Source organism: Phyllobates terribilis, unplaced genomic scaffold (assembly GCF_046119375.1).
Source record: "Phyllobates terribilis strain yellow unplaced genomic scaffold, ASM4611937v1 Scaffold_4__5_contigs__length_816908805, whole genome shotgun sequence".
NCBI lineage: Eukaryota > Metazoa > Chordata > Amphibia > Anura > Dendrobatidae > Phyllobates > Phyllobates terribilis.
In genome coordinates, this window is record NW_027362764.1 from 135,747,667 (window position 1) to 135,764,318 (window position 16,652).

Below are 16,652 nucleotides of genomic sequence, written 5' to 3' on the forward strand. Positions count from 1 at the left end.
ACCTATGGAATAAACTCAGACTATCCTGCAAGTAATATTAAATGTTGGTCCCTTTTTTTTATTTCAGTACAGGGTCATCTTCCTTTGGACAGGGGCACCATCTGGGTGGCGTGTCTATTGGGTAGCCCATTAACCTACTTTTGAGGGGAGTAGTGTCTCAGAATATCTCTACTCCTAAAAAGCACTGTTCTTAAAGTAGCACTCAAGTAAAAAAAATATTTTAGACTGCTAATGCTAACTGGCCAACAATATTCTAGCTGTGTAATTTGCTTCACCCCAGCTTAACCCCTTCACGATGGGGCCAATTTACGTTTTAGCTTTTTTCTGTTTTTCCTCCCCTTTTTCCAAAACCTATAACTCTTTAATTTTTCTCTCCACATAGAAGTGTGATAGCTTGTTCTTTGCGAGACTAGTTGCACTTTTGAATGACATCATTCATTTTACCACTTCGTGCACTGGAAAATTGGAAAAAAATTCCAAGTGCAGTGAAATTGTGAGAAAAAAAATGCAATTCTGACATTGTTTTTTGAGAATTGTTTTTACACTGGATATTTTGTGGTAAAAATGACCATGCAATATGATTCTGCTCAACAATACAATTACAGTGATACCAAACATGTCCAGTGTTTTTCATTATTTCAGTGGTGAAAAAAATATCAGAAGTTTGCAAAAAAAAAAAAAATTTGGGGGTTGTGTTGCCATTTTCCAAGACCCATAACATTTTTACATTTTGGCAGAGCTGTGTGACAGCTTAATTTTTGTGGAGCGAGACGTTTTTATTAATACCATTTAAGGATTGATGTGACTTTTTGATTGCTTGTTACAGCCTTTTTTGTGGAATTACGAAGACCAAAAAAACTTAATTTTGGTGTTCTTGAATTTTTCGTTTACGGTGTTTACCGAACGACTTAATTATTTTTATATTTTGATAGATCGAACTTTTATGAACGTGGCGATACCACAAATGTGTATTTTTTTTTAGCTTTTTAATATCTTTATTTTCAATGGGGGGAATTGAATTTTAGTTTTTTTTTTTCAGATTTTTTAAAACTTTTTTTTTTTTTTTACTTCTCATTGTTATTGTTAGCCCCTTTAGGGGACTTGAAGATGCGTTTGTCTGATCGCTTGTGCTATATACAGCAATGCCACAGCATCGTTTCATATAGCAAAAATCATGGTCTCCTTCAAAGCCCGGCCACAGGCAGGGTTTCAAAGAACCTGTGTAATGACGATCATCTGGCCCCCGACTGTGATGACAACCCATTGCGATCACACCACAGTCGCGCCAATGGGTGGAGAGAATGACATGCACACAAGCCAGCGACTGTTATATGCTGCTGTCACAGATTGACAGCTGCATTTAACAGCTGTGGGTTAGGGGTGTTTTATAGGTAAAGGACAGAAGGTTTATATCACTAAACGCTATCACTTGCTACCATTAAATATGACCTAGAGAAAAGAGAAACTATTGTGATAACATTTGACTCCTGTACATATGATTTAATTAAACCAAACAGTATGAAAAGGGAATAAACAGTCAAAATAGTGAACGGCCCATATTTGGCAGATAAACTAAAGCAGGTATACCCAATACATGTCTACAATATGACCTCTACATGGCCAGAGAACTCTTTTGAAGACAATATGACATCAGAAAATTAATTATTTTAATCAGATTTTTAAGGTAAATGTATTGTTAAGGTTTTTTTTATTATAACTTATGTCACCATATCAACAAAATTTCAAAAATCTTGCAATTTTCTCACTGGCCACTAAGCCTAATATTAGGTTAATACTTCCTGGGGTATTTTTTAGCTGCCACATGGAGATATCCAGCAGTAGACTGGCTGACTCACTTGTGTAGGAACGTTTTTTAGGCATTCTCTGATCTGGGCAAAGGTGGGGAAGTGGTGAGCTGTGACAATCACTTATTATGAACATTGGCTACTGTATAATCTACTGTAGATAAAGGTGTCATTAATCATTGTAATTAGTGTTGAGCGAGTATGTTCTGTCCGAGTACGCTCGGGCGAGCTCCAAGTATTTACAGCTGCTCGGTGATAAGGTTGAATCGCTCCCGTGTGTATGATTTGCAACTGTTTGACAGCTTTAGTACATGTGAGGAATGTGCAAGAAATAGACATTCCTCACATGTAATAAAGCTGTCAAACAGTCGCAAATCATGCACACGGGAGCGATTCAACCATATCACCGAGCAGCTATAAATACTTGGAGCTTGGCCCGAGCGTACTCGGCGAAAGGGTTAATAGAACATACTCGCTCAACACTAATTGTAATCCTACCTGTAATGATTTTGACAGAATAGGAATTATGAGTCTAGTACTTAGCTTAGTGACAGGTATGAAAATTGCAAGGTTTCTTTTTTTATATAGATAGTGTAATAGTAAATTGAAAAAAGAAAAAAAACAAAACCATAAACAAAATATTTTTCTTTTTTAACATACATTAAAATAAAAGTTATTAACACAATGGGTAATTTCCTGATTGCATGTTTCCCTTAAGCTGTAAGAATATCTTACAGCTATGCTCTAATGGAGCTAACCTGAAATACAGCAAAGTAACAGGAACTAAGAAGAAAAAATAACAGGTAAGTATAACCTATAGGGTAAGGACTAACATATTATTTTTGATCTTACAACCATTTATTAGTTTTAAATAATAATATCAGAACCTAAAATCACTTCGCAAAATTAACTTACGTGAAGTTTTTTACGAATTGCATGAAGTTTTTCAGTAGCTCCTTTGAGATCATCATTAGCTTGAGACAGTGCTCTGCGTTTAGGTTCAACATCACAATAAACCTGAAAAAGTAAAATAGAAAAGAAAACAAAGATTTACATTTTAGTGTTTCAGCATTTTATCTTATTTGAGGTTGTGCTTGTTGGAAAGAAATGATAAATACAGAACACAGTTATTTCAGTAAATCTGCCAACATGTCCTAACTCACACCTGTCAAACTCTGGCCTGCAGGTTGAGTATATTTGGCCCACTCCTTCCACCATTATTCTCTCTCTGTGTCTGACGTCTCAGCACAGCGGGCATGATGACATCATTACAACGCACCCGCTGTGCAGGGTATCAGTAGATGCGCTGTAGAGACCAGAGCAGTGGGGGAACGAGGAGAGGGGAGTATTTTTTTTTTATGTGGGGCCCATTATTCTGTATGGAGCACTATGTGGGGCCATTATACTGTATGGAGCACTATGTGGGGGCCATTATACTGTATGGGGCACTATGAAACCTAAGAGTCAAAACACCGAACATATGGTCATGGAAGGTCAGAAATGTGAAGTTCTGAAAGTAAAAAACCTGTATTTCACAAGTAATTGGTTACAAAGAGGCACTGAAGAAAAACGGGTGCCCACACTACATAAAATCAGAATAGTAATTATGTACATACATAAATAATTAAAAGTCCTGAACCATAGAGGAGTGAATCAAATACTGGTAGAAGAAAACCCATCATACAATAAATCTAGCATAGTACAGCATGTCAAAATATGCACACAGAAAGAAAAGAGGTACCAAGTACAAAGTTGATATTCAGTGGACTGGAGTTGTGAAAGCTGTAACATATGACAGATGCAGGTCCAATATGGCCCAAGATAAGCAAACCAAAAAATACAGTCAGCAAAAATAGCTATTATAGAAGGTAATGTAAGAGGTTGATAACTAGTGTTAGAAAAGAATATATAAAAAATGTAGGTACTTAATAACGGACATGGGAATTGAGTGCACACAGCCACTAATCACTAGAGAGAATCGTATGTATGACAGGTAGTTGAGCCAAAAGTAATCAAAGCTTATATAAAGACTGTAAAAGGAGTGAGGGCTTAGCAAGTGCCCAGACAATGCTGGTTACATGGTATAAATAATGAGGATCATGAAGGCCAAGTATATGGTATAAGGAGTGTACACCATAGGGGCAAAGTTATGCAGAAAAGAAGAGGAATACTACCTTAGTGGTCCAAAACACTGAGTGTGGCGCACACCTCCACGTGCGTTTCGGAATAAGTCCTTTGTCAGGGGGAACGAGTAGAGGTGAGTATTTATTTATGTAGGGCCCATTATACTGTACGGAGCACTATGTTTGGGCCATTATACTGTATGGGGCGCTATGTGGGGCCATTATACTGTATGGAGCACTTTTTGAGGCCATTATACTGTCTGGAGGGCTGTGTGGAGTTTACAGTTGGGGGATCATACTGTGTTGGGGTCACCATACTTTGCTGGGGGGTTGAGGGAGGGTACAGTAGGGTTCTCATACTGTGCATGTGGAGAGTTGTTCATGGGATAACCCCTTTAAGTTTGTTTCCATATGAAAAGGTTCATCGTTATATTTGATGATAAGGAAAAACTTCCTCAATTGTAGACATTTTTTAATAAATATCTAGGTTCGCCTGCGACTTTGCCCAAGCTTTTAATTTTGGCTCTCTATGTATTTGAGTTTGACATTCCTGTCCTAACTTATATGGGTTATAATGGCTGCTAGGACAGGAAGATGTCGCACTTCTTTATAGTATTAGTGAGGTCAAAAACAAATAACATACATAAAGTACTAGCAGGCCCGTAGGTGTAAAAACTAACATGACATAATTTTTACCCCCACAAGATATAATATTTTATTAGATATTCATTAAAAAACAAATCAAATAAAAACTGTGTGCCAATAACCATTACATTTGTCAGGCAGAGGAATAGTGAACATACAGTAAGTACGTTTAGCCACAATAATAGTTGGGCATAAGAAGATAAATCACATATGAAAGATAGACCTGGTGCAATCACTTTTAATAGGCCCAATGGCCAAATAATAGTCTCAATATATCAAAGTAGGCACAAGTCATACGATTGATGAAAACAATTGCGCTGTTATACCCTACCCAATACCCTTACTAATCGCAGAGGTCGGCACCCAAAATGAAATATATACAATATACCGTCGTCACCCAATGACTTACCCTTAGCATGCCCTATTGTTCACCTAGCTCTCACACACTTACATTATCACAGCAAACCCACTGTAATCTTTATAAGTATATGTAATAGTTTCCTACACTTGACAATCTATATAGGATTACACTAATCTCATTCCACTGAAAAAGAGAACAACAATGATCCATCAATAAAGCATAAACTTATTGGAGAATCATGAAGTGTTTCATCCCATTGTGTTGCACCTCAACCCATTTTCCCTCTCAATCTGGAGGATCATCAGGGGGTATTCAGTGACGTCACTTCCTTAAAGACAAAGCAGGAAACTGAAGAGCCGCGGTCAGCGTCTCCAGGTGCGGCGCTGTAGGGTGGAGCTGATGAATCGCTCAAGACCACTTACATACAACAGAGAGGCAGGGTTGGCGGTCCAAATGATTTTAGTGTCCAGGCTATCACGCCACTGAATATTAGCAGTAAAAAAAACAAATAAAGCACATATTGGAAGAAGTATTTGGTCTGGTCTAGCAAGCAGAATAATTGCCTTAGCCATTAGGCCAATTAAAAGTGGTCACACTTGGTCTATCTTTCAGATGTGATTTTCATTCTTGTGCAGTTGTGAAGGTCGTGGCCACAAATGAAAAATCTTCAACAAGGACCCCACCTGGGTCCTTAATATTACTGGTCTTCTCTTATGGGTCAAAAGACCTTGCGAGTCCCCTATGGTCTAGGAGCCCGGTGCGACTGCACCCACATCATCCATAATAGCTACACCCCTCTTCTAATGTCCTTCTCTTAGTGTGACCAAAAGTATTAACTGTGTGTTCACTATTCCTCTGCCTGAGTAATTTATTAGTCTTGAATGCATATTTAATAAAAGATTAAATGTTAGTAGGGTAAAAATTCTGTTTGTTAGTTTTTGGTATTATTGAGGCCCCAGTTAATAGGTCTGGCTGCTTCAACTAATGGAGGTTGATCCAGCACTTCAATAAAATGTTAAACTTTTTATTTCTTCATTTTAAAAACGTATCCCAAGAATGTTTGGGCATCATCGGTATATTGGCAAGAAACATTTGAGGAAAAAGTCCAGAAAGACTTATATTCTAGGTTGACGCGTTTTGAAAACGTACTCAAAACAGGTTCAACCTCTCTGGGACATTTTCATCGACTGTTTTTTGCCAACATACTGATGATGTCCAAACGTCCTTGTGACACAAGTTTTTAAAATGAAGAAATAAAAAGTCTTATAATTTAATGAAGTGCTGGATCAACCTCTGCTTGTGGACTGCTTCTCCTTTGGAATTGGGATCCTGTGCACTCTTCGATAGGGGAGCCGATCATTTTTTCTACTTTTTCTGCTTCAACTAATGCTAATTTCAGGTAATGTATGTAAATAATTATAACAGGTACTATTCAAAAAAAGACCATTGTTGTCACTCTGCTGCGGCCCCTTCACTGTTTACCTCTTTGCGGTGCAGGTACTTGTTTGCCATAGGTGAATAGCATGGAGCACAAGAACAATTCGGATTAATAGGAAAAGAAATACTTACCTCATAGTATTTCACAATATTGATGACCCAAGCACAAAGGCCAGCTGCCGCAAATGACTTTGAGCGAACCTGGTCCGGGCTAAATTCTGGATCTCTTAGGTACTGTTCCTTTACCACTTTTAAACAGTTATCATGAATATGCTCCTTGTCATAAGAGATTAATGCTTGCAAAAAGTCATCAACCTAGATTGATAAAATATAGAATAAATACGAAGAGTAAGAATGAACTAATGGACAAGATCAGTTTGGCCAACCAACCATTTTTAATTATTTATGCTGGTTTCATGGTGTGAACATATTCCTCGGCGATGTACTAAAACGGTCATCATACACATGTGTTCCCTATCGCCAACAGGCGCACCCAAACCTGGGCCAATTTCACAGCCATAAGCCAATTCTCTAGTGTAATACAAAAAGAACACTGCTTGAGTGCCCCGCTCCTACATTAACTTGGTAAATAGGTAAAATAGAGATAAGTGCATAACACATTGCAAAACACAAAATCATTGCAGTCGATAACAAGGTTGTATTACACTTTATGTATTTACATGTTCATTTGGATGTAACCATACAAAGCACTGCATGTTTTCTGCTGCCCACATTAAGGCTGTGTGCCCACGATGCGTTTTTTAAGTGTTTCCGCAGCGGCAAAAACGCTGCAGAAACGCATAAAAAATGCATGGTAGAAGGCCTGCCATGTTCCCCAATGATAATCCACATGTGCTGTGCACATGCTGCGGAAATTTCCACTGCAGATGATCATTGCGGAAAAATACGCAGCATGTCCATTAATTCTGCGGACACGCAGCGTAATTGCCGCAATTGACTTGCATTGAAACACATATTATCCGTGTCAGCACATTTGCACACACGGATAATATGCGTTTTTATGTGCGGATGGTACCCGGGTGTGGAGGACAGGAGACTCTCCTCCGGACCCGGGTACCATAGAACATGTGAAAAAAAGAATAAAATAAAAAATAAATATTATATTTACCTTCATATGGCCCCTGGTCTCCTTGTCTTCGCTAGCCGGCAGCTCGCGGTGGACTGAAGGACCTGCGCTAACGTCATTTAGTCATGTGACGGCAGGTCCTTCAGTGTAGTGTACCGCGATCTGCCGGCAGCCAGGACAGAGCGAATAAAGACTGCGGGGGCCATCAGAAGGTAAGTATAGATTAATTTTTTTATTTTTTAACATTCTTTCAGTCACACTATGTAAATCCATGCCGGTTGCATGGATTTATATAGTGTGACCAAGTTGTCAAGCACTTTCCAAGTGATGCTAAAATCGCTTGGAAAGCGCTTGTCAACCCGCAAGCGGAAATGCATGTGAAGAACGCTTCACATCCGCATGTCCCTGGCAGGAAAAACGCATGTACAATCCGCATGTACAATCCGCATGCGTTTTTTCTGCCAGGGACATGCAGAAACGCTCAGGAAAAAATCCAGGGCATTTCTGCATCGTGGGCACATAGCCAAAAGCTTTAGATATGATCGGCACTATTGTGTTTTGCTGGACAATTCACCCATCAGTATGTTGTGGAGTACAGATGTAACTAAGGCTTTGTAGAAAAATAGATGATACGACACTCATCAAAAGTCATAGGGGACAGTTATAAGGTGTAGGACTGAGTAACGGCCACTTTGCGTTCACTCATGAGTCATCTGACAGGGTCGGTTAGCGTAAGTGAACGTGAAATGGCCGTTGCCCAGTCCTATACCAGGTAACTCTCTCCCATGCATATGCACTTCTTCAAAGTGAAAGATTTTTTTCACCAAGCTTGGTGAATGCAGTATATTCTTCTATGTTTCTACAATGTTGTCATGTGCTCTAGCAACGTACTGAGCTCCGCCGCGGCTGATACTGCTGGCAGGTATGTTTAATGTTATAGTGTTCAGTGCCAAGCACTGATTTACTTTTACTTTAAGAACTTGTAGTCAAGGTTTTCAAGACTCACAACGCACCCTCTTGATAACTTGTCACAGAAGGTTACCAGTCTGGCATTAGGGTACAAGTCTGTAGTCACTCCATGTGACTGTAGACTTGTGAATCCGCACAGAGCGCACTTTGTGCTGTGAGGATTCTCCGGTACCAGCGCTGGGAGCGTGACTGTAAGTATGCGATTTTCATGCATGCAATCACATGCTGACTAGACTGTGTGGCCTCGCTCAATTCAAGTGTATTGAGCGAGGCCAGACATGTCTAGTCGAAATGTGGCCAGAATTATGGAAATTACATAGTTGCCGTCACATGACCGCCGGTTCCCGATGCCGGAGAATCCTCACAGCGTACAGTGTACGCGATGTGAGGATTCACAAGTCTGCAGTCACATAGAGAGACTGCTGAATTATAACCTAAAGCCAGCCAACCCCTTTAATATAACACAACATTGTACAAGTCATTGCCCTGTCATTGAGCCATTGATTGTCATTGAATCAAGAAATATGTTGGATTACACTTTTTTATGCTGTGATATCCCAGTGCTGTGTCATCTAAGTCAAGGTAACCTGCGATCTTTAGGTAGGAAAACTAGACTACCCAGTGCAAATCCATGCAAACACGAGACAAACATACCACCCGATCCCTGAATAGTCAGCTGAATGTCATTAACATTACCTTTCCCATAAGTGCTTTGCATGCTTTCCAGCTCCGGTCTTTAGCTATCCTGCCTCGGGGAGCTAACAGCACCATTACAGCAGCGGTAACATTTATCACTGCTGATGGTGGGTTAGGGAAGGTTTTAAGCTCAGTAAGGTTTACCTTTGAGATAAGAAAACAAATTGTTAGTACTCAGACTGTAGCATTTTTCTGCTACACAGTGATACATTATATGCAGTACAGACCAAAAGTTTGGACACACCTTCTCATTTAAAGATTTTTCTGTATTTTCATGACTTTGAAAATTGTACATTCACATTGAAGGCATCAAAACTATGAATTAATACATGTGGAATTATATACTTAACAAAAAAGTGTGAAACAACTGAAAATATGTCTTATATTCTAGGTTCTTCAAAGTAGCCACCTTTTGCTTTGATGACTGCTTTGCACACTCTTGGCATTCTCTTGATGAGCTTCAAGAGGTAGTCACCGGAAATGGTTTTCACTTCACAGGTGTGCCCTGTCAGGTTTAATAAGTGGGATTTCTTGCCTTATAAATAGGGTTGGGACCATCAGTTGTGTTGTGCAGAAGTCTGGTGGATACACAGCTGATAGTCCTACTGAATAGACTGTTAGAATTTGTATTATGGCAAGAAAAAAACAGCTAAGTAAAGAAAAAAGAGTGGCCATCATTACTTTAAGAAATGAAGGTCAGTCAGTCCGAAAAATTGGGCAAACTTTGAAAGTGTCCCCAAGTGCAGTTGCAAAAACCATCAAGCGCTACAAAGAAACTGGCTCACATGAGGACCGCCCCAGGAAAGGAAGACCAAGAGTCACATCTGCTTCTGAGGATAAGTTTATCAGAGTCACCAGCCTCAGAAATCGCAGGTTAACAGCAGCTCAGATTAGAGACTAGGTCAATGCCACACAGAGTTCTAGCAGCAGACACATCTCTTCAACAACTGATAAGAGGAGACTTTGTGCAGCAGGCCTTCATGGTAAAATAGCTGCTAGGAAACCACTGCTAAGGACAGGCAACAAGCAGAAGAGACTTGTTTGTGCTAAAGAACACAAGGAATGGACATTAGACCAGTGGAAATCTGTGCTTTGGTCTGATGAGTCCAAATTTGAGATCTTTGGCTCCAACCATCGTGTCTTTGTGCGACGCAGAAAAGGTGAACGGATGGACTCTACATGCCTGGTTCCCACCGTGAAGCATGGAGGAGGAGGTGTGATGGTGTAGGGGTGCTTTGCTGGTGACACTGTTGGTAATTTATTCAAAATTGAAGGCATACTGAACCAGCATGGCTACCACAGCATCTTGCAGCGGCATGCTATTCCATCCGGTTTGCGTTTAGTTGGGCCATCATTTATTTTTCAACAGGACAATGACCCCAAACACACCTCCAGGCTGTGTAAGGGCTATTTGACCAAGAAGGAGAGTGATGGGGTGCTACGCCAGATGACCTGGCCTCCACAGTCACCAGACCTGAACCCAATCGAGATGGTTTGGGGTGAGCTGGACCACAGAGTGAAGGCAAAAGGGCCAACAAGTGCTAAGCATCTCTGGGAATTCCTTCAAGATTGTTGGAAGACCATTTCCGGTGACTACCTCTTGAAGCTCATCAAGAGAATGCCAAGAGTGTGCAAAGCAGTCATCAAAGCAAAAGGTGGCTACTTTGAAGAACCTAGAATATAAGACATATTTTCAGTTGTTTCACACTTTTTTGTTAAGTACATAATTCCACATGTGTTAATTCATAGTTTTGATGCCTTCAGTGTGAATGTACAATTTTCATAGTCATGAAAATACAGAAAAATCTTTAAATGAGAAGGCGTGTCCAAACTTTTGGTCTGTACTGTATATACTACTTCTGCATCCATGTATGGAAAGTTAAAATTTTTAATGAAAACAAAATTTGTGTGGGAAAAATGTGTCACTATATACAGTATCTGCAGAAAAAAACTAAGTTACATTTCTAAAAAACACAGTGTGGAAAAATAAAAACAACTGAAAATACACTCCCCTTGATGAAGCCAAGGTGAAACGTATGTTAGGGCACCAGGACCACATATCACACCAGTCTGTTGGACATGTAAGGAATTTTTGTTATCTTTTAGCATATATAGCTTACCATACCATCTGTTTAGACATGTCAGAATTTTTTAGCATATAATTTTGCCATTAAGGCTTTGATCTGAGTCATAAATTAATAGCTTTGCACATTTGCTCAGACTAGTAATGATATAACCTTAGTGATATTAGGTGTAACTATGTAAATACATTTATGTGGTCCTCCATTCTGTTACTCTGTCTATTCTACATTGCTTTTAATTGGTTGAATTCAATGAAGTCTATAATTTAAGAGATCATATGCACCCATTTTGATCTCTTGGCGGTATTTATAGTTTAGGTGTGCCTCTAGTTACTATCATTTTGATTATTTATGCTCTCTCATGTTGGTAGTCATTGAAAATACACATAATGCAGATACATCACACAACTTGCATAAGTTAATAAGTAGATCTCTTAGACATGATCAGGCTGGTGTATTTACTTTGAGAATCCATGTTAAAATGACTGTATAATCCTATGTGAAACTAACTCAATCTTTGCCACACTAGCCTGATTGCCAGCTCCGATATCCCTCCTCTCTGCTGCTGAAATCTCTCAATGCTCAGTACAAGCTACAACCGCCAGACACGCTGTGTGTAAGACTGAATTATACTTGTACTTCTCTTTATATAAGGGGTATATCACCATTCAGACATGGATTTTAAAAGTAAGTATACCAGTCTCATCAGGTCTGAGAGATCTATTTAAAGAGGATCTTTCACTAGATCTTTTTTTTATGGAAATTGAGTACCTCCTCCAATTAGTGCTGCTAGACCAAGTCTGGAACAGTTTTTCTTTTTCTTCTGTGCCCCTCCAGAATAGTTATTTTCTCCAGTAATAATGGTGCAAATTCTCCCTTCAATCAACTGGTCGTATACCACAGAACATCTCTGTGAGCGTTTGCCTTTTCTCCTTTGAAAACATGGCTGCATTCACAGAGAAGTTCTGTAGTATATGCCCCAGTTAGTTGAATGGAAAAGTTGAACTATTATTGCTGAGAGACATTACTTTAGAACAGAGGGACACAGAACAAAAAAAAAACAGTTCCAGGATCAATGGAGCAGCGCCAATTTGAGGAAATACTCAGTTTAAATTAAAAAAAAATCAGTGAAAGGTTTTCTTTAATAATGCATATAGTTTGCACTGTGATATCGGGTGATAGATCCATTTTAAAGGGAGTCCTTCAGTAACCTCAACCCTCTTAAGTTATCTATATGGTATTGATATCTGCAATCTGATGTTTTATTCCAGAGATATCCATGTTTTTCTAATATGTAAATGAGCTGTTAAGATCTATGGGCCGGACAATGATCTGAATGAGAAGCTTCCTCCAGAAATTATTTTAAATGAAAGAAAGCGTTACCAGTGTGAGACATGGCAGTCTGCTCTCCTGATCTACATGTTTCACACTGGTAACTCTCCCTTTCATTTAAATAAAACATTGGATTGCAGACATCACGGTATCATTTTATTCTGCTTTCTATGGCCTACATGCCCATATAGAAGGCTTAAGAGGGTTGATCCTATTGACAGATTCCCTTTCATAACAGGACCAAAATAGTTACTTTTTATCAGCATTCAGAAAAGTGCCCAGTTTATATCTACTAATAACACCAATATGAATTTCCATCTCTACTTCTCTATATTGATATAGTAATAGGTATTGGTTATTACACACCAAAAGAAAAGCAGAAAATACTGAATCAATGTACAATGAATATAAAAAGTGTAATTGCCCCCGTTAAAATGCCAGGTTTTTGTCATGTAAAAAAAATCTTATAAAGAAGATTAATTTCAGAACTTTTTCCATCTTTAAGGTCACCCATAATCTGTACAAATCCATTGAAAAATAAAGTGAAATCTTTTTAGAAAAAAAAATAAAGAACTAAAATAATGTTGCTGCATAAACATGCACACTAGTGATGAGTGAGTATGTTCTGTTAACCCTTTCGGCAAGCATGCTCGGGTGCTCGCGGAGTATCTTCAGAGTGCTCGGGTGTTATGTTTTAGTCACTCCATGCTCATGATTTGCGACTGTTTGACAGCTTTAATACATGTGAGGAATGCCTAAGAAACTAGCATTCCTCTCATGTACTAAAACTGTCAAACAGTTGCAAATCATGAGCATGGAGTGACTAAAACATAACATCCGAGCATGCTTGTAAATCTCGAGTAACGAGCATGCTCGCTCATCAATAATGCACACCCTTAAACTAATATTTTGCTGAAGTACCCTTTGAATTTATGACAGCATTTAGTAATTTGGGGGGCAGGAGTCTATCAGCACAGCACATGTAGAATTGGCAATCTTTGCCCACTCTTCCTTGCAGTAGAGCTCCAAATCTGTCAAATGATTGCAAGGACATCTACTGTGTGCAATGCCCTCTTTAGGTCACCCACATATTTTAAATTAGATTCAGGTCTGGTCTCTGGTTGGGTCATTTCAAAACTTTGATCTTCTTCTAGAGAAGTAATTCTTTTGTTGATTTGGAGGTTTGCTTAGGGTAAATGACATACATGCTGAAAGGTGGAAGTCATCTTCATGTTCAGCTTTTTAGCTGACGCCTGAAGGTTTTGCTGCAAAATTGACAGCTATCTGGAACCGTTCATTATTCCCTAAGCCCTGACTAAAGCCCTAGTTCCACCTGATGAAAAAAACCCAAAGCACAATGCTGCTTCCACTATGCTTCACTGTGGGTATGTTGTTCTCTTGGTGATGTGCAACATTGGCTTTGTGCCAAACATACTACTTGTAATTATGGCCAAAAAGTTTAACTTTGGTCTCATCTGACCACAACACATTTTCCCACATGCTTTTGACAGACTTAAAACATAGCCGGACTTGGATGTTTTCTTTGTAAGAAAAGGCTTCCATCTTGCCAACCTACCCCACAGGCCAGACATATGAAAAACACAGGAGATTGTTCTTTCATGCAATACACAAAAGGAACTTGGCAGAAAATCCTGCAGCTCGTTTATTATTGCTTTAGGTTTCTTGACAGCCTCCCGGACCAATTTTTTTCTAGTCTTTTCATAAATTTTTGAGGGGCATCCAGTTTTAGGTAATGTCACTATTGTGACAAATTTAAACCACTTCTTGTTGACGGTCTTCACTGTGTTCCATGGTATCTCTAATGCCTTGGACATCTATTTGTACCCTACTCCTAACTGATAAACTTCAACAATGAGATCCTTTGCTGTATTGTAAGCTGTTTATGGACCAAGTTTTTTCCTGTAAAACTAAGAAAGTGTCAGGAAAATTCTGCTAAAACAGCTAAACTTTATATGGGGTTAATTTGGATTACTGTAAATTATGGCAGCTGTGTATTATTATTTATTTTAAATGTGATTGGCTAATTCTAAACACAACCACATCCCCAATTATAAGAGGGTGTTCATATTTATGCAACCACAATATTTTAGTTAGGTTATTTTTATTTTACCACTCAAACTGATCTTAGTTTATTTCCCAATGGATTTGTACAGATTATGGGTAGAAAAAGTTCTGAAATTATTCTTCTTGATATGATTTTTTTACATGGCAAAAACCTGGCATTTTAAACAGGGGTGTGTAGACATTTTATATCCACTGTAGATCATCTTTGTTTAACTAAATGAACATTGTTGTTGATTATACACAGTAGGATTATAATTGAAGCTTTAGGTAGGTAATATTTCTGTTCTTCTACTGTGGAAAATATATCATTATTTTCTCTGCTCATACTATACAATGGATGCACTCATTCCAACACCTGAGCATTGTTCAACACAAAAATGTGACATCCTAAAATACATAGAGATAAAATCTAAAAATGTAATTTGCATTCTGGCAACAAAATTTACCAGCACTTTTTTTTTGCCAAGTATGTGGTACAGGAAATGCTCTATGAATGATGACTCCCTGATGAGCAAAAGAAAAGAGATCTCTTTGCATGGGAAGATACAATTGAATACTTGTAAAACATCAGTTAGACGTCTTTAAACCCCACACATTATCTTGTCAGACGTTGTTAAATCACAGTTCCTACTGAGATGCAAGCCATGTTGTTTACTTCTAAAGCTCAATTTATACCAACCATCATGTTAAACCTGGCTGCCGCAAATGGGCTTGTGCATAGGGAACATTTCCCAAACATAACACTTCAGACCCTGAAGCTCCAAGAAATAAGCATTGGTCAAAAAAATATCATAAAAATAATGTGGTTTAGCTGACATAATGACAGGCTTACTAATAATGGCACGTTCATCACCATGAGAGCTCATAATTCTCTTCTTAGCGTTTTTTTAATGTGTTATAATGCAATATTACTGTTATGATGGCACCGTATTTTAGAGACTAAAAGACGCATGTTTTAGCAAGAAAAATAGGCAGTCTGGAAAATCCCTGGGCCTTATAGTCCACAGTCAGAATCCTTTATCTTCTAATTCAATGGTGCGGTCTTCTTTGGCCACCACAGTGGACCAGCTGTTGCTTTCATGTCTGCAACTGAACACACGATTGAGCTCGCCGCAGTTTCTGATGGCCAGAACTGGGTAACGTAGACTGTTGCCCTGGCTCTTCCTACTGCTCCCCAAGTAGGATAGCGTATAATAGGGTTGGATATCACCATCATCACAAAGTAATCTCAGCCTGAACTTCAACTACCAAGGCACAGTAGCTCCTTCAACAAGTGTCGAGCTGCACGCCTGCACAGTCTTGGACAACACAATTCAATGCTGAGATTGTTACTTGTAACCAGAGACATTCACAGCTGTGATAATGAACTTAACAAAACGAATGCACCATTGCAATGCTAGACAATGCTCTGTGTTTTACAGGCTACCCCTACATTAAATGCACAGGCTATAATAGTATACTGGCTGGCAAGGACACTATGTGACACCGATAACAAAAGATAGGATACACCCGCAATCAGGCTCTGCAGTTAGTCTTTGATCCAAACAATAAAGATGCCTGTAGAATACGTTGACGATTAACATTTAAATTGAGAACATTATTACATATTCACATTGTATTGTAGCTACATCTCTGCTTGGTCACACGGGTTTTACCTATTGTTTTTTTTATTTATTTTACTCACTAATATAGCGCCATTAATTCCACATCGCTTTACAGACATTATGGGCGCTGTCCACATTGGGGCTCACAATCTACATTCCCTATCAGTATGTCTTTGGAGTGTGGGAGGAAACCAGAGAACCTGGAGGAAACCCACACAAACACAGGGAGAACATACAAACTCCTTGCAGATGTTGTCCTTGGTGGGATTTGAACCCAGGACCCCAGAGCAGCAAGACTGTAGTGCTAACCACTGAGCCACCGTGCTTACCTATTAAGAGTAATTTTGCCCAAATATGCTAAATACAGTAGCAGAATTGTAGATGAGATTTCAGGAAATCTGTTCCACATACTGCAGAGAATATCCAC

The 16,652-nt window shown here is 39.0% G+C and overlaps 1 protein-coding gene and 1 long non-coding RNA gene across 2 annotated transcripts in view; one reads left to right on the top strand and one right to left on the bottom strand.

Annotated features, from left to right (window-relative positions):
* DNAH11 (dynein axonemal heavy chain 11) overlaps positions 1–16,652 on the bottom strand; it is a 481,578-nt gene that overhangs the window by 103,023 nt on the left and 361,903 nt on the right. Inside the window, exons 60-62 of the mRNA XM_073677778.1 lie at positions 9,124–9,267; positions 6,504–6,686; positions 2,721–2,822 (exon numbers count right to left, since the gene is read on the bottom strand). Of these exons, the coding sequence (XP_073533879.1) occupies positions 2,721–2,822; positions 6,504–6,686; positions 9,124–9,267 (429 nt within the window). The remainder of the gene's footprint in view (positions 1–2,720; positions 2,823–6,503; positions 6,687–9,123; positions 9,268–16,652) is intronic.
* The window catches only part of LOC141265116 (uncharacterized), a 213,289-nt gene that overhangs the window by 99,953 nt on the left and 96,684 nt on the right, over positions 1–16,652 (top strand). The gene's annotated exons all lie outside the window — the stretch shown is intronic.